This window comes from Entelurus aequoreus, linkage group LG09 (genome assembly GCF_033978785.1).
Source record: "Entelurus aequoreus isolate RoL-2023_Sb linkage group LG09, RoL_Eaeq_v1.1, whole genome shotgun sequence".
Lineage (NCBI taxonomy): Eukaryota > Metazoa > Chordata > Actinopteri > Syngnathiformes > Syngnathidae > Entelurus > Entelurus aequoreus.
The window spans coordinates 26,870,157-26,889,987 of record NC_084739.1 but is presented as its reverse complement, the minus strand read 5'-3'; the positions used below and the strand labels follow the sequence as shown (position 1 = coordinate 26,889,987).

The window sequence follows — 19,831 nt, the reverse complement described above, 5'->3', positions numbered from 1 at the left end:
GAAATGGGAGGTTTTTGTGTAATGTATGCTGAGCCAACTGCTCTAGATTTAATTGAAAAAGGATGTCTGCTAGATGTCTCTCTCTCTCACACACACATGGGGAGTCATTTTGATGGAATAACGTCTGGTGGTGCAGCTGAGTGAGGCTGTTGGGAAATGTCTTGGCAGGTGTGAGAGGGAGGAGGGGGTCAGGCATTAAACAAAGTCTTGGACATATGTATGATAGTGAAGGACGTAGGGTTGTACGCTATACCGGTTTTAGAATAGTACCGCAATACTAATGAATCATATACGGTACTATACCGCCTCTGAAAAGTATTGGTCCGCCATGCTTCACTACACACCGTAGCTCACCGGCGTCAAAATGTACACTACCGTTCAAAAGTTTGGGGTCACATTGAAATGTCGTTATTTTTGAAGGAAAAGCACTGTACTTTTCAATGAAGATAACTTTAAACTAGTCTTAACTTTAAAGAAATACACTCTATACATTGCTAATGTGGTAAATGACTATTCTAGCTGCAAATGTCTGGTTTTTGGTGCAATATCTACATAGGTGTATAGAGGCCCATTTCCAGCAACTATCACTCCAGTGTTCTAATGGTACAATGTGTTTGCTCATCGGCTCAGAAGGCTAATTGATTATTAGAAAACCCTTGTGCAATCATGTTCACACATCTGAAAAGAGTTTAGCTCGTTACAGAAGCTACAAAACTGACCTTCCTTTGAGCAGATTGAGTTTCTGGAGCATCACATTTGTGGGGTCAATTAAACGCTCAAAATGGCCAGAAAAAGAGAACTTTCATCTGAAACTCGACAGTCTATTCTTGTTCTTAGAAATGAAGGCTATTCCACAAAATTGTTTGGGTGACCCCAAACTTTTGAACGGTAGTGTAAATAAAATAAATACTTCAATTTCAGTGTCCAGTAGATGGCAGTATTGTCCTGTTTAAGAGTGTCACAACATTGCTGTTTACGGCAGATGAACTGCTTTACGGTAGACGAAAACGTGACTGCTGTTGTTGTGTGTTGTTACCGCGCTGGGAGGACGTTAATGAAACTGCCTAACAATAAACCCACATAAGAAACCAAGAACTCGCCCTCGATCATTCTACAGTTATAACATGATTGGGCAGGCACGCTGTTTATATTGTGGGAAAGCAGACGTGAAAACAGACTGTCGCCGCTGTCCCCACTCAGGTCCGCATTGAGCTGGAGGGGGCGTGGCCTCCAGCTCCGGCTGAATTCCGGGAGTTTATCGGGAGAACATTTTGGGAGAGGCGCTGAATTCCGGGAGTCTCCCGGTAAAACCGGGAGGGTTGGCAAGTATGCCCTGGACACATGAGGACTTTGAATATGACCAATGTATGATCCTGTAATGACTTGGTATCGGAATGATACCCAAATTTGTGGTCTCATCCAAAATGAATGTAAAGTATCAAACAACAGAAGAATAAGTAATTATTACATTTTAACAGATGTGTAGATAGAACATGTTAAAACAGAAAAATAAGCAGATATTAACAAGAAAACAACAAGTAGATACATAATTCATGTTCTATCACTTGTCCTTAATAATTTTGACAAAATAATAGAATGGAAAATGACACAATTTGTTACCGCATACATCAGCAGACTAATTAGGAGCCTTTGTTTGTTTACTTACTACAAAAAGACAAGTTGTCTTGTATGTTCACTATTTTATTTAAGGACAAACTTGCAATAAGAAACATATGTTTATTGTACCATAAGATGTTTTGTTATAATAAAGACAATCATGTCATTTTTGTGGTCCCCTTTATGGGGCGGTATAGCTTGGTTGGTAGAGTGGCCGTGCCAGCAACTTGAGGGTTGAGGGTTCAATCCCCGCTTCCGCCATCCTAGTCACTGCCATTGTGTCCTTGGGCAAGACACTTTACCCACCTGCTCCCAGTGCCACCCACACTGGTTTAAATGTAACTTAGATATTGGGTTTCACTATGTAAAAGCCCTTTGAGTCACTCGAGAAAAGTGCTCTATAAATATAATTCACTTCACTATTTATAAAAGTATCAAAATTATTTTGGTACCGGTACCGGTACCAACATATTGGTATCGGGACATCACTAGAAGGACGTCAATGAATTGATTTCTTATGTGAGCAAATATTAAAGGGATATACAGTATATCGTAGTTTTTTCATTAAATATGATGGTCAGGGACACGTTGTAATGACTTGCTGTATTAACAACATGCTTTGACAGCCTGTTATTCCCCACCTTTCCCAGACAATGACATGGAGGTGGCAGAGGAGCAGCTGAAGAGAGGTGAGTGACAGAATATTTCATGGTTGCCTTTTCACCTTAACACCTTCAATTCCTGCACACACAACCTGAGTGAGTGGCATAGCTTTAACTCATGACAGTGATTTGTGAGTTTTTTTTTCTTTTTTCTTTTATACAGCGGAAATTGAATGTTTATTCATTGGGTGACAAGATGAATAACGCTCTTAACGCTTAGCTGTTAAAAATACTGCATGCCAGGTACACTGCATTACAAGCTAATTCCCAGCACCATTCTCTTTATGCGGCTCACTGGCACCGTGCCTTCGGACCACCTAAAGTGAGTGGAAAAAGAAACATCTTCCCTGCAGCGTGTGCTAGGCTTGGGAACAGACACAACCATCAGCACGTTGTGCTTTTATCACAGATCCATCTTGGCAAGTGGCCTGGAGCACCCAGATACTGCTTATCATGTTTAACTATTGACATTTATCCATGCACGGATGTCCTGAATAAAGACTGGCACCAGCATTAAGCTGCATGGACTGTTTGCATAAATGAGGATAATAAAAACACAGTTAAGCTGGATATTTGTTTTTACATTGCAAGGGTATTTTTGTGTAAAAAACCCCCATCAGAACAGAGAGTAACTAGCCGTGCCTGTTGTTTTCCTAAAATAGCTATTTACAGCCGCTAAACACAGGTGGGATGTATTAGACCAAGGGTTGGGAAACGTTGAAAGAGCCATATTGGACCAAAAATACAAAAATTAAATCTGTCTGGAGCCGCAAAAAATTAAAGGCCGTATATATGTCTTATAATGAAGGCAACACATGACATAAGTGTCTAAATTAGCTATAATAGCCTACTATCAAAAAGACTATGTGTCACAGGCTGAAGAATCTTCGTGGGGACGGTGTGGCGAGGTTGGGAGAGTGGCCGTGCAAGCAACCTGAGGGTTCCTGGTTCAATCCCCACCTTCTACCAACTTAGTAACGCCCGTTGTGTCCTTGAACAAGACACTTTACCCTTGCTCCTGATGGGTCGTGGTTAGGGCCTTGCATGGCAGCTCTCGCCGTCAGTGTATGAATGTGTGTGTGAATGGGTGAATGTGGAAATAGTGTCAAAGCGCTTTGAGTACCTTGGAGGTAGAAAAGCGCTATACAAGTATAACCCATTTACCATTTAATATTTATTCTACACATTTTTACAACATTAGAAATCATTAGTAAATCAGAGGCTACTTAAAAGGTCAGATAACTCCTGGAAATGACTGGCTTTTAATGGCCAAAGGTATATATATGTGTGTCCAAGTTAAAGGACACGGCAGGCTGTCTTCTTTTAATAGATGTATTACAATCTTTGGCAAGCTAGGTAATGTTTGCTGTAGTCTGGAACAACATGACACACAAACAACTATCTGAAATGCAGCCAATATCACATACAGATAATGTGTCATGAGACATGCAAAACTAAATTATATACAAAGTGGATAAAAGTAAGGGATTTTAAATTACCGTATTTTCCGCACCATAAGGTGCCCCGTGTTATTAGCCGCACGTTTAATGAACGGCATATTTCAAAACTTTGTTTACCTATTAGCCGCCCCGTGCTATTAGCCGCACCTACGCTACGCTAAAGGGAATGTCAACAAAACAGTCAGATAGGTCAGTCAAACTTTAATAATATATTACAAACCAGCGTTCTAACAACTCTGTTCACTCCCAAAATGTAATGTGCAAATGTGCAATCACAAAAATAGTAACACTCAAAATAGTGCAGAGCAATAGCAACATCAATAACTCAACGTTGCTCATACGTTAGTGTCACACAACACACAAAATAAACATTTAAAGCTTACTTTCTGAAGTTATTACTCATCTACAAATCCCTCGAATTATTCTTCTTCGGTGTGCTTCACTTGTTTTTTGACACCATCGATGATGTGGACGCGCATGCAGTCATAGATCAACAGGGACGGCGCTGCGTGAAAAAAGTCACCCGGTGTCTTCGCGTAAACGTCTATCAACCACTCGCTCATTTTTTCTTCATCCATCCATCCCTTCGAGTTAGCTTTTATGATGACGCCGGCTGGAAAGTTCTCTTTTGGCAAGGTCTTCCTTTTGAATATCACCGTGGGCGGAAGTTTCTGGCCGTTAGCATGGCAAGCTAGAACCACAGTAGGACGACTTCTCATTCTCTGTGGTGCGAATATTCACCGTACGTGTTCCCGTTGTATCCACAGTGCGGTTCACATGAATATCAAAAGTCAGTGGAACCTTGTACGCGTGTCTCTTAGTAGGAGACATTTTTTTGTCTTTACGAAACACACAAATGAAATTAAATATCCGCGAGCTTCTTCTTCTACGGGGGCGGGTGCTCACCTTGGCGGTTGCTTACAGTAGAAGAAGAAGCGCTTCCTCTTCTATGGGGGCGGTTGCTTACCGTAGAAGAAGAAGCGCTTCCTCTTTTACGGGGAAAAAATATGGCGGCTGTTTACCGTAGTTGCGAGACCTAAACCTTATGAAAATAAATATGAATATTAATCCATATATAAGGCGCACCGGGTTATTAGCCGCACTGTCTGCTTTTGACCAAAATTGTGGTTTTTAGGTGCGGCTTATGGTGCGGAAAATACGGTAGCTCAAATATACCTACAAATGAGGCATAATGATGCAATATGTACATACAGCTAGCCTAAATAGCATGTTAGCATTGATTAGCTTGCAGTCATGCACTGAACAAATATGCCTGATTAGCTCTCCAACAAGTCAATAACATCAACAAAGCGTACCCTTGTTGCATTCACGCACAGCATAAAACTTGTGGTGGACAAAATGAGACAAAGAAGGAGTGGAAGGATTTTACATGTAAACAAGCTGTTGTGCCACAGTCCACACTATGGTGGGTTCAACCGCCAAAATTAGTAGCACAAAACAATGTTCACCAAATACTATAAAATGCTCCAGGGATCCACTAGGGCGGCACTAAAGAGCCGCGGGTTGTTGAGCCCCGCGTTTGTGTGTTTGGACAAAACAACAAAATTACACGACGACACATCAAATTAAAAATGACAAAACATCAACAGGAAGTCATTACATTTTCATGCATAGACCAGATTCTGTTTTGTTCTTGTCGGAGTGCACACTGCTGATTGCTGAAACTGCACTGAAATAGCGAACCCACACATGTTTTTTTGATGGTTAATTTTTGGCACAGGGCTGCATTCTACATAGAGATACGTACTGAATTCTGTACTTTTATAGGTATCGACTAAAGTCCGACTGCACTACCGAGAACCAATTCAAGTAAAATTAAACAGTGCCATATTTCAATATCATTAATAGAGGGAGAGCGACAAGCGGTAGAAAATGGATGGATGGATGGATGTTGCACGTTGCATGTCCCGTTGCAAATAGTTAGAGCGGACTGTGTTATACAGTAGTTTGTTACACTTTCTATGCCAACAAAGCAAGAAGAAGGCGCTCGAAAGTACAGTAAGGCTACACTTTTCAAAATGTGCAGGCTTAATGCTAATTTACATTGGATTTCCCATAGAGATGCTACTTATTAGCATTAGCGGTTTTACATGGTGATTTCAACGCCTCCAAAAGTGTTAATCTAAACTACAACTAAGAAATCAAATAGCTGTTGTGTAATACATACATTACTTACAATGTCAACAAAAGACAAGACTGGTATATACAATTTAATGGCAAAGACTATTCCCTAACTCAGTATTTTTCAACCTTTTTTGAGCCAAGGCACATTTTTTGCGTTGAAAAAATCCGGAGGCACACCACTAGCAGAAATCATTAAAAAACGAAACTCAGTTGACAGCAAAAAGTTGTTGTCGCAGGTGTTGGATATGACTTTAAACCATAACTAACCATGCATCAATATAGCTCTTGTCTCAAAGTAGGTGTACTTTCACGACCTGTCACATCCCACCGTGACTTATTTTGAGTTTTTTGCTCTTTTCCTTTGTGTAGTGTTTTAGTTCTTGTCTTGCGCTCCTTTTTGGTGGCTTTTTCTCTTTTTTGGGGTATTTTCCTGTAGCAGTTTAATGTCTTTCTTTGAGCGATATTTCCCGCATCTACTTTGTTTTAGCAATCAAGAATATTTCAGTTGTTTTTATCCTTCTTTGTGGGGACATTGTTGATTGTCATGTCATGCCCGGATGTACATTGTGGACAACGTCTTTGCTCCACAGTAAGTCTTTGCTGTTGTCCAACATTCTGTTTTTGTTTACTTTGTAGTTAGTTTAGTTTTAGTTTCGTTCTGCAGAGCCTTCCCTCAGCTTCAATGCCTTTTCTTAGGGGCACTCACCTTTTGTTTATTTTTGGTTTAAGCATTAGATACCTTTTTACCTGCATGTTGCGTCCCGCTGTTTCTGACATCTACAAAGCAATTAGCTACCGGCTGTCACACGGTTACTCTGCCGAGCTCAAGACAGCACCGACACTCAACAACAACACATAATTAGCAGACTATAATTAATGGTTTGCAAAAAATATTTTTAACCCAAATAGGTGAAATTAGATAATCTCCCACGGCACACCAGACTGTATCTCACCGCGGCACAGTGGTTGAAAAACACTGCCCTAACTAAGCAACTATATATTACAGCCATCTAATGTCTTAGAATTCCAACTACACACAAAGTGTACTATATAATACAGTATAGTATTTGCAAATGAAACAGAAATGTAAGAAAACAAGATAACTTGACAGCACAGCTCATCGTTTTCAACAGTTACTAATACATTTGAACACATGCAAAATTATTGAAAATTGGTACTTTTTAGTACTGGTATCGATTGCCATGCACCTGCCCAAGGTACCCATTCTTAGTACTACTCAGTGTTGACTCAACATTAGCTTTTCTAGTTCCACTGAATAGACCTGTATGTGTGTTTCATTAAAGGCCTACTGAAATGAATTTGTTCAATTTAAACGGGGATAGCAGATCCATTCTATGTGTCATACTTGATCATTTCGCGATATTGCCATATTTTTGCTGAAAGGATTTAGTATAGAACAACGACGATAAAGTTCGCAACTTTTGGTCTCTGATAAAAAAAAGCCTTGCCCCTAACGGAAGTAGCATGACGACACCGGAGGAAGGACTGCTCATATTTTCCTATTGTTTACACCGGCAGCAAGAGAGATTCGGACAGAGAAAGCGACGATTACCCCATTAATTTGAGCGAGGATGAAATATTTGTGGATGAGGACGTTAGAGTGAAGGACTAGAATGCAGTGCAAGACATATCTTTTTTCGCTCTGACTGTAACTTAGGTACAAGCTGGCTCATTGGATTCCACACTCTCCTTTTTCTATTGTGGATCACAGATTCGTATTTTAAACCACCTCGGATACTATATCCTCTTGAAAATGAGAGTCGAGAACGCGAAATGGACATTCACAGTGACTTTTATTTCCACGACAATACATCGACGAAACACTTTAGCTATGGAGCTAACGTGATAGCATTGTGCTTAACTGCATATAGAAACAAAATAAATAAATCCCTGACTGGAAGGATAGACAGAAGATCAACAATACTATTAAACCAGGGACATGTAAATACACGGTTAATGCTTTCCAGCTTGGTGAAGCTTAAAAATGCTGTTGCTAACGACGCCATTGAAGCTAACTTAGTAACGGGACCTCACAGAGCTATAATAAAAACATTAGCGCTCCACCTACGCCAGCCAGCCCTCATCTGCTCATCAACACCCGTGCTCACCTGCGTTCCAGTGATCGACGGAAGGACGAAGGACTTCACCACGATCATCCGTGCGGTCGGTGGCTAGCGTCGGCTAGCGCGTCTGCTATCCGAGTCAAAGTCTTCCTGGTTGTCTTGCTACAGCCAGCCGCTAATACACCGATCCCACCTACAACTTTCTTCTTTGCAGTCTTCATTGTTCATTAAACAAATTGCAAAAGATTCACCAACACAGATGTCCAGAATACTGTGGAATTATGAGATGAAAACAGAGCTATTTTGTATTGTATTCAATGGGGTACCGATACTTCTCTTTCACTGGTTACGTCACGCGCATACGTCATCATCCAAAGACGTTTTCAACCGGAAGTTTAGCGGGAAATTTAAAATTGCACTTTATAAGTTAACCCGGCTGTATTGGCATGTGTTGCAATGTTAAGATTTCTTCATTGATATATAAACTATCAGACTGCGTGGTCGGTAGTAGTGGGTTTCAGTAGGCCTTTAAGATTCCATTATAACACGAAATGTATGCAGGAAAATGTCATATGTTTTAGAAGTTTTATGGGAACATTTATCAAATGATAAGTTACCCTATCTGTAGTTCACAGTTGGTTGTCTAACCAGATGTTACCCCACAGCATCAGGTTATTTCAGTAACTCTTGATAGTTCCACATTCTGGTCCATCACAATTCCAGCAGTGTTGTTGCAGTCTGGTCCTTTTTGACAGGGCTCTGCTTCAGTGCCAGGTGTTGGCCCTGTTTTTTTGTTCCATCAGAGACAGCTGGACTTAATACTGCAGTCTATTCAAAGGTTCAATGGCTGCCGGTTTTACATTCTCTGGCAGTTGTCCCCGAGTCTGGAGTCACTCTCAAAGCCTCCCCATAACCCCACAGGAGTACCTTTTTGTCAGGCAGTTATAAGGCAACAGCGTGAAAGAGCAACAGAGGTAACCCTAAAGCCTGGAATACACTCTTGCGTTGCTTAGCTTGCGTAGGCGACGCCGTCGTGCCCCCTCACCCTTTGTATTTCCTGCAAGGCTCACGTATACCTCCCAAAAATCCTGGGTTCGCGTCCCTGGCGACGCAGAATGCAGAGGTGTGATTAGTTCGTTTTTGCCAAGGAGGGTCCCTAACACAGGCGAGCAGACTTTGTGCTTTAATTGCAACAAAGTATTGTATGAAAAAAACAACAGTGATTAAACATTTGCATGAAAACTGATATTGTGTACTTAATATCTCAGTGTGCTCTAAAAAATAATTACTGATTGTGTGTTTTTCTGTTTATTAAAATGTTACAGTGTATAATATTGTTCATGGTAATTGGGATTTGTTATATATTGTATATCCATCCATCCATCCATTTTCTTCCGTTTGTCCCTTATATTATATAGAAATATAATATAATATAATAATATAATATATCAGTATATATTCTATACTGTATATATAATATGTAAATATTACATATATGTTATATATTATATTGCTACTATGGTACATTTTTTGTCTACTTAATACCTGCATTATCCTTTCCATCCTTACCCTTTGCATCCTTTGAAACTGAGCTACTGTGTGGAACAATTTCCCTTGTGTATCAATAAAGTTTGTCTAAGTCTGTCTAAGTCTAAGTCTAAGTATTGTTGCGTCCAGAAGAAGTCACAAAGTATGACACTCTTTTTTAACTTTTATTGTCAATCTTGTGCTAACAACGGGTTTAATTCTGACACATATTCTCTCTCGTGCACACACTTTTTCTTTCACACACAACATTTCTTATTCTCTGTCACTCACATTTCAGGCACGGTATATTTACAAACATTTGTGAACTCTGAACATGACCATACAGATTAACACCAGCATGTTGTTAACTTACAATAGTTATTTAACAGTTTTATTTACATGCTAGCCTTCTATTGTCCCATGTCTCGAACGGCGAATAACGTTGAAAAAATATAATGGTGTCTTCTGCTGCGACTTGTTCAGAAGTTGCACGATCCATCTTTACCAATGTATTTTCCTCTGGTTTATAAGTCAAACATCTATTAAAAGTAAACTGATGATTCTGAATGATTAGTTCCAGTGTAGACAAATATGTCGATGTTGTGGTTGTTGTCTATCTTCACTCTTTACAAGAAGGAAATACAGTATCGAGTCAACAACAGCTGCAGTTGCTTCTTCTGGAGTAACTGCTCCTTAGTGTTTTGGAAGAGAATTACAAGTCTGGCGCCACTTGCACGAAATAACTATAAATCAAACAAGACGCCATCAGAGGGGACACAAGCTACTTGACGCAAGAGTATACACCAGGCTTTATGCTGTTGTACCAGGTTCAGCCCAAATGGAACAGCCAAGTTGGAAATCAGAAGTCATCGCATTTGTCACGTTGGGCCTGATTTGCTAAATGTTTGCATGTACTAAAACACATGCAAACTTGATAGCACACGGGAAAGCTGATCTACTAAAGGTGTGTAAAGTGCATTGCCTCGGTTAAGTAAGGCAGAATAAGGCGTGCAATCCATTTTCACGGAGCGGAAAAATAAATACGGGGAAAAATTGGTTTCAATGTAGATGCACTGCACAAGTCCGACTGCTTCTGAAATGTCCATAAAAAAAAGAGTACATGTCTCCTGCATGTTTAAAATTATAGCATAACACCACAGGTAGGAGCATGATAACATGAATGTGCAGTAAATGATCGAGTGTCACCGCGGCGATGCCCCGTATTGTACACTAATTTAAATAAGGCTGTCTGCACCAATTTCTAATCGTGCACACAGTGTTAGTAAATCAGACACAACACGCCCACTAATAGTACACACGGTTTGTTTTTTTGACACGCCGTTTACTGCGTAGTATTTGGATCTTAGTACAAAACCCAAAACCAGTGAAGTTGGCACGTTGTGTAATTCGTAAATAAAAACAGAATCCAATGATTTGCAAATCGTTTTCAACTTATATTCAATTGAATAGACTGCAAAGACAGGATACTTAATGTTCAAATTGGGAAACTTATTTTTTTGTTTGCAAATAATCATTATTTTAGAATTTAAAGGCAGCAACACATTGCGAAACAGTTGGCACAGGGGCATATTTACCACTGTGTTACATGGCCTTTCCCTTTAACGACACTCAGTAAACGTTTGGAGACTGAGGAGACCAATTTTTGAAGCTTTTCAGGTGGAATTATTTCCCATTCTTGCTTGATGTACAACTAAAAACAACAGTCCGGGGTCTCAGTTGTGGTATTTTAGGCTTCATATTGCGCCACACATTTTCAATGGGAGACAAGTCTGGACTACAGGCAGGCCAGTCTAGTACCCGCGCTCTTTTACTATGAAGCCACGCTGTTGTAACACGTGGCTTGGCATTGTCTTGCTGAAATAAGCAGGGGTGTCCATGATAATGTTGATTGGATGGCAACATATGTTGCTCCAAAACATGTATGTACCTTTCAGCATTAATGGTGCCTTCACAGATGCTGGCTTTTGAACTTTGCGCCTATAACAATCCGGATGGTTCTTTTCCTTTTTGTTCCCGAGGACACGACGTCTACAGTTTCCCAAAACAATTTCAAATGTGGACTCGTCAGACCACAGAACACTTTTACACTTTGCATCATTCCCCCTGTACCAGCTTTTTTGAAACATGTTGAAGGCATCAAATTCCAAATAAACAAATATTTGCAAAAAATAACAAAGTTTTCCAGTTCCAAACGTTAAGTATCTTGTCTTTGCAGTCTATTCAATTAAATATAGGTTGAAAAGTATTTGCAAATCATTGTATTCTGTTTTTATTTATGATTTACACAACGTGACAACTTCACTAGTTTTGGTTTTTGTAAATCCGGCCCTTAGTCTTTTGTGAAAATTCAGATGATGTCACACCCTTTATACATTGAATGAATTTGGTGAAAGAATCTGTCAGCCCTGTGTCACTGAAGTGTCATTCTCTTGCAGATAACACACCACCATTATCTAAATCAACAACCAAGGATGACATCGACAGCAACAAAGGTTTGCCTTCCTGTTTGTGTGTTGCATTAATTCACCTGTCACAACATTAGGTACACCTGCGTAATCTAGATCCTTTTGATTGACACTGTCAGAAAGCTATTCTTTCAACGATATGCTTTTATTTTGGTGGGGGTAGTTTAAAGTGATGTACAATTGCACTGCCTTATACTAAACGTCCGGAGGTTGAACACAATTTACTCTTTCAAGTTGTTCTAATGTAGAAACAAAACGTGCTTAGGAAATATTTGTTCCAAGTTCCAACTGTTAACATCATAAAACCTTAATAATACAAAGGGCAGTTAACCACTGAATAATAACAACATAATAAGCTTTAAAGATACCTGACAGACATAATCTTTGCAAAGCAATGCTGACAGCTCATGGTGCATTAATAGGTATTGCTGGAAATAATAGGTGCGTTTTTGTGTGTGAAAATGTATTCTTGTTAATATCTGCTTGGTAAACTGTATTAGCATATATAGAGGTACCTCGGTTTTAGCCAGAATTTTTTTTACCAAAACTGTCTCAGGGGGTTTAGTTTTAGTTCGATTAAAACCCCCTTGGTGGGTAAGTCTCTGTGCTTCATTGTTGAGTAATGCTGCAAAATATCAAGAAAGTAAATATACAATTAAGTTGTATTAATAATACATCAAAGTCAAAGAGAGCATTTATAATCTCATGTATACAGAATGTCACTGAATGCACCACAATGCAACAGTAAGTCTAGCCCAGGGGTCGGCAAGCCACGGCTCTAGAGCCGTTTAGCGCCACCATAGTTTTTCAAAAATGTATGAAAATTACTGCTTTGTAATCACTGCTATGTTGGAATTCCTATTAATATTGATACTGTTGTTAGTATTATTCATTTTTGTTTGACTACTTTTGGATTGTTTTGTGTCATGTGTGTGTGTCCTCTCAATTGCTATTCTGAATGTTGCTGGGCCGGGTTTGGTATTGGAATTGTATCATTATGGTATTATTGTGTATTATTTTGTTGGATTGATTACAAAAAAAAAGTATGAAAATGAGAAAGGATGGGGCAAAGAATATATTTTTGGTTTTAATATGGTTTCTGTAGGACAAATGTGACACAAAGCTTCCAAATTGTTAGAAAGCCCACTGTTTAATATGTTTTTGTTCATGCTTCACTAATGAGAGTATTTGGCGAGCGCCGTTTTGTCCCACTAATTTTGGCGGTCCATAAACGCACCATAGTTGTGTGGCCTGTGATGCAGCAGTTTGTTTACATCAGGGGTGCCCATTAGATCGATTGCGAGCTATCGGTCGAGTGGTTAGGGTGTGTCACTCGATCCCGAAGCATTAAAAAAAAGTACACCTAAAAATGACTGATCATCCATTTTCACTGCGACGTCACTTTCGTTACTTGGTTGACATTCACGGCACTCGAGGATATTGCACGATGACGTTTGCTGCTGCGAGATTAGTATGAAGAGAAAATAAAGACCGTCAGGAACGCGAAAGTCACTTTTTATTTCAACAGACTCTCGGCTGTCAAAAGTATAAAGACCGACGCACAGTTTCTGTTTTCACAATAAAAGTGCTGCTCCATCCTGCCTGTGCTAACAAAATAAAAGTCTCAGAAAACTAGCGCATACAAGCTGGCAGCTGAGGAGTTAACTCCAATGTGTCTTATAAACGGTATAAAAAATTACTATGGAAGCTGGACAAAAAAAACCTAAAAACTGCCACTTTTCATGTGGTGTTGGAATGAGAGGAGGACTTTTTTCCCCTCCACAATGTAAATTCGAAGTTGTGGAGTTTATCAGCAATTACTGTGAATCCTGTCTGATTACAAGCAATATAAGTCATCAGAATAAGGTAATACACTAACGTGTGTGTCTGTGCGTGTGTGTGTGCGTGCGTGTGTGTGTGTGTGTGTATTCTTGTATTTCTACCCTTCTTGACACATCAACAAGGAAAAGTACCTTCCATATGAGGACCGGTGAACAAGTTAGGGCCAAAATCATGGTCCCAATACGGAAAACCATTGCATTTAATAGAGAATGTCTCATTTGTGAAATCTATCAAAATTAGGGTGGTTCCATAAAGGAGGGATTTTTCAAATGAACTGTGTGTCGGTTTTAAAAGTGCTCCCCCTCTGGTCAACATATATAATAACACATGTGTGTAGGAAATTGAAATGCGCCACCTTTGGCCAAAATGTATTTAAAAAATAAAATAAATATGTATAAAGAGACACATTGTAATAACTTGAAGTAAATAATGAAGATTAAAAACCAATTACAAACAACAAATAAAAAAAAATAAAAAAATATAAAAGCTTACCTTTTTTATATATAGTATGCATATATTATTAATGTTGGACAGCACGGTGGAACAGGGGTTAGTGCATGTGCCTCACAATACGAAGGTCCTGACTGTGTGGGTTCCCTCCGGTTACTCCGGCTTCCTCCCATCTCCAAAAACATGCACCTGGGGATAGGTTGATTGGCAACACTAAATTGGCCCTAGTGTGTGAATGTGAGTGTGAATGTTGTCTGTCTATCTGTGTTGAACCTGCGTTGAGGTGGCGACTTGTCCAGAGTGTACCCCGCCTTCCGCCCGAATGCAGCTGAGATAGGCTCCAGCACCCCCTGCAACCCCAAAAGGGACAAGCGGTAGGAAATGGATGGATATTATTAATGTTGTAAATACACATCTTCATATATCTAGAAAGGGTGGTCCTAAAGAGGTAGACATGTTTCAGAGGTCTGAAGAAGGTGTGTGTGTGTGTGTGTGTGTGTGTGTGTGTGTGTGTGTGTGTGTGTGTGTGTGTGTGTGTGTGTGTGTGTGTGTGTGTGTGTGTGTGTGTGTGTGTGTGTGTGTGTGTGTGTGTGTGTGTGTGTGTGTGTGTGAGTGTGTGACGTAGATCACATCAACTTGGTCATTTGATAAGTAGCGCGCCTGCTGAAAAAGTGTGTGCACCTCTGGTATACATGTATAACTTTCTTCGATGCTGCCGCAGAAAGACTGTTTTCCAATGTTGTAAAAATGTGTAGAATATTAAATTTCAACATTTCTGTCAACGAAGATTTGCGTCAGCCTGCGACACACGTTGCTTTCAGCGCGGCGTGGTGTCAGGCAGGTGGCTGTTGCAAACAAAACAAATACCTGTGCAAGCAGATATTCTCAATCATGAACAACATCAAATCCAAATACTGCACACGCCTCACATGCAAGAACTTGCACTGTGATATAGCTAATATAGACACTTACATCATGTGTTGCTTTCATTATAAGACTTATATAAGGCTTTGATTTTTTTGTGGCCCCCAAGTTGTTTTTTGTATTTTTGGTCCAGTATGGCTCTTTGAACATTTTGGGTTGCCGACCCCTGGTTTACCCTGACAATCGTGAGTAATTTGGTGGTTACTGGCTGTCCACGGTATTTTTTGCAGAGAGCCTGGTCTGGCACTGTCCTCTTGATGGCAGAGATGGAATCTCTCGCGCTAAGACAGCTACAAGCGTCGCCACTTTAATTGTACTTGGCACGCTACGCCTCGAAAATTAGTTCCACCTTGTATTCCCTGTTGATGTAAAGGGAATAGGCTGCATGTAAGTGCATGAGGCTTTGGAGTTCCGATCGTGTGACGTGCTGTGCCGTAACGCTGTATCACGTATGGGTGTAATCGTATCACTTTATGTAAACAAAGTCGTGTGAGCATACAGCGGTTTCTTGGATACTTTGATGAATGAGGTGAGAAACACTAAAGTGTGAAGGTACCCCACTCCCTTGAAAGGCATTGTTTTCTGCCTTATTCTGTACAAAAGGTGTCAAGATAGTTTTTAGGGATCCCCATTAGTCTACACCGCAATGGACACTATTCTTCCTGGGGTCCAGGCAAAAAACATCACACAATCACAAAACAAAAGATTACAATGCAGTATAACATGATCAATAATAACATTTTGTAATACAAAAATAGCAACAACAAAAAACAAAAAACAACAACAATAACTTGGAGTTTACATAATAATGTTCATACCAAAGATAAAAAGAGCAATATAAAAATAGATACATATTTTTGCAAAAATAAAACAAAGAACCAATGGCCTATAACATACACATTAGTGTACCAAAGACAAACAATAAGTGACGAAAAAGTACCATAATGAATAAAATATGACATAAAGTACATACAAAATCAAGATAATATCAATATAAAAACGATAACCAGAAACAAGAATGAATTAAAGGTTGAACATAAGGTTGTGTCAGTACATAAAAAATGTATTTTGCATCTATGAAGTGTTTTCTTGTTCAACAATCACTAATATTGGTCATTACTTACTAGTCCCAGGTTCCTCTTTGTGGAAATGAATACATCACAAAGCTTGGTCCTTTCACAAACGAATGTTTTCTTGCAGGCAAACGTGTTTAAGAAGCCATTATCTGGCTATTCTGCAGTTTCAGCCCCTTTGGATGTGTAATATTGAAACAATTATAGGCTTCTCTGATACGATGGACCAAAGATAATTAGATTCTTACACTGGAGGGTGTTAGTAGGCAATTAAAATGGTACACCATCCATTTGTCTTCGAGCCTAAAGGTTGCAGGGAATTTTTAAAGATAGCAGTCATGGTTGTTTTCTCTGGGGAAATGGCTCATCTAGCTGATTGTGATAGGCTGGACTAGATAGCGCAGTCACTTCAAGGGCGTCAATAATTCTGTGTTTTTAAACAAAGCACAGTCATTTCTGCCTGCCTGCTCAGCGTACCTTTCTATATAATCCCGCTACAGCAATTCAATACGATTCACAAATTCAATCAGCAGCATTAGGAGGGCATAAGTATTTTGTATTAATCTTTATAAATCCTAATTTATCAGGCCCTGAAGCTTAATAGTAACTAATTTATTCACAAAAGGGCCTGGCACAGCCTTGGAGCATGAGAACACTCGGTCCTTGAGACAACCTCTCTCACAGGAAGGCAAATGGAATGATTTTGTAGTGCCTCCACTGTAAAAAGGTTAGACGCGGCTGTAGCACACAGGCAGGATTAATCATAGAAAACACTCCGATGTCACGATAGCGCTGAGCAGAGGAGATGTCAGCTTTGCAAGACTAATAGTTCAAGATCCGGGAGTCTCGTACCGCCAGCCAATGCTTCCATTCACAAACAGAATTCGCCAACCCGTCAGTATCGCAGGGCGGGCTGTTGTTGATTCGAGGAGTCTTTTTTTATTGGAATAAATTACACTCTTCTGGTGGTTTTGGCGGAGTATCTGTCAATATGCCTGAGTGTGAGCCGTCAGACTCCTCAGAGACTTCATGCTGCCCTCTCAATGGGTTAGCACTGCGTGTCTTTTAGCCACTGTGCACATGAAAGGAAAACCTTATAGCTGCATCCGGTGTTGCTTCTTTATAAATATACAGTATGGTTCGAGGAGCGACGCATAATTTACATTTTATTGTTACTTCCGTAGGGGGAGCGTAATCATCGAATGTACCCATTTCTCACTTGATGAATCAGATGCAAGTTAAGCACCACATGTTTTTTGAATCAGATATTACTCTGGCAGAAATTGCTAAACTTTTTGTTTGCGTGTGTGATAAATCACAAAACGTATCAACAGAGATTAATCACCCAATTTACTTTGACTTCACATGCTTCTTCACCTTCTCTACCTTAATTGTGGATAATTACCTGAAAGGCGGAACGGGTTGTTATACGGTCAGTGATCAGGTCAATGCATACGTCAGTGCAAAGAGACTCCCACTGATGTGCTCGGTGACAAATTGAGCTTCAAAATACACCCCGGCGGTGCATTAGATAAAACTGGTGCAAAGTTTTGAACAAATTAATTATGTACATTCAAGTAAAACATTTATTATATGTTTGTGTATGACATTTTGGCAATACAATTGCATGTGTTTCAACATATTGGGGTATTTTGTTAGGTAATTTAAATAATGCACGCAAATGATTTACTTTGATCAATCAAAATGACTGGAAAAGTTAGTAATCTGATTTAAAAGAAATTTTGTTTGACAGCACTTGTTTTGTTTTTTTCTAAGTAGTATTATGGCCACTTTGAAAAGATAGATTATTTAAAAAATAGTTTGAGAATAATGTCTAAATATTACTAGGGGAAAAAAGTATGTTTGAAAATGTATTTATTAAATCACAATTATTGAAATTCAACGATTTGGTGCATTTGCAAATAAGCTAAAATTATGTACCAAGCAAACTATAACCTGCTACCCAAGAATGTACAATAATTCTTCTCAACAAAAGAGGAGAAATATAACCTTAGAGGAAAATCTAATTTAAAACATTGTATGCTCGTACAACACTTAAAACCTTTAGTATATCAGTATGTGGAATTAAATTATGGAGTGGATTAACCAAAGAAATCAAACAAAGCACCAATATGATTCAGTTTAAGAGACTGTTCAAACTACAAGTGTTCACAAAGTACACAGAACAAGAATTATGATGAACATCTTGTACCTTTTTTTTCCCCTTTTTTTTTTTATTGAGACAAATATTATTTATGTCTTTAATATTTGTATGATTACTGTGATATATTATTTATTTATGATTTATTTGTTCACTGTTCTGTTACAGAAAACAAAGAAATAGGATAAAATTGCTATGGTATGAAAATTGGTAGGATTAAATAAGCTCTGCTTCTTCCTACTCCTTTTCGGACGTGCTGTAATTAAACAACTGGAATTGTGTGCTGCATTACATTGTATCGTATGCACGTTCGAAATAAACTGAAACTGAACTGAAAAAAGATCAAAGTTTTTATCTTAACTTAGGTATACAGTCATGGCCAAAAGTTTTAGGAGTGACATAAATTTGGTGTTTCCATAACTTTCTTGTTTCAGTATTTTTGAAGAAAACATTTTACATTTCTTGCACCGTTCTTCTCTTTCTCATAATTCGCGGGTCTAAATTGGCTGTCAAAGAGTTCTCGGTTTATGTCCACATCATTTCAATATCCAGGTGAAAGGCATGATTTATAATAGGGTTGTCTCGATACCAATATTTTGGTACCGGTACCGGTACCAAAATGTATTTTGATACTTTTTGATACCTTTCGATACTTTTCTAAATAAAGGGGAGCACAAAATAATGTCATTGTTGGTTTTATTTTAACAAAAAATCTTACGGTACATTAAACATATGTTTCTTATTACAATCGAAGAACAATTTTGTCCTTAAGTAAAATAATGAACATACTAGACAACTTGTCTTTTTGTAGTAAGTAAGCAAAAAAAGGCTCCTAATTAGTCTGCTGACGTATGCAGTAACGTATTGTGTCATTTTCCATTCTATTATTTTGTCAACATGAGGGATAAACTGTAACAAATGATTATTAATCTACTTGTTCATTTACTGTTAATATCTTCTTACTTTCTCTTTTAACATGTTCTAGCTACACTTCTGTTAAAATGTAATATTTACTTATTCTTCTGTTGTTTGGATACTTTACATTAGTTTTGAATGATACCACAAATTTAGGTATCGATCCGATACCAAGTCGTGACAGGATCATAAATTGGTCATATTCAAAGTCCTCATGTGTTAGGGATTTTGTGACGATAAAAAATATTGATGTAATCATAGTAGTATCGACTAGATACCCTATTGTACTTGGTATCATTACAGTGGATGTCCGGTGTAGATCCACCCATGGCATTTGTTTACAATCAGGCGCGCTAGCTTTTGTTAGCGGTGACGCTGGTGAGCTGTTGTATCCTTTTACAGTTGCTGTTAGCGGTGAGCTATCGTAACCTCCTACGGTGTTTATTGAAGCATGTTTAGCTATTCCTCGTCCTGCAGGGATGATA

General features: G+C 39.0%; 1 protein-coding gene across 4 annotated transcripts in view; it reads left to right on the top strand.

The window, feature by feature from the left end:
* The window catches only part of macrod2 (mono-ADP ribosylhydrolase 2), a 1,153,479-nt gene that overhangs the window by 1,017,889 nt on the left and 115,759 nt on the right, over window positions 1-19,831 (top strand). For all 4 annotated transcript variants that reach the window (XM_062058480.1, XM_062058481.1, XM_062058479.1 and 1 more), the window contains 2 exons: window positions 2,268-2,306; window positions 11,952-12,008. In XM_062058480.1, coding sequence (XP_061914464.1) covers window positions 2,268-2,306; window positions 11,952-12,008 — 96 coding nt within the window. The remainder of the gene's footprint in view (window positions 1-2,267; window positions 2,307-11,951; window positions 12,009-19,831) is intronic.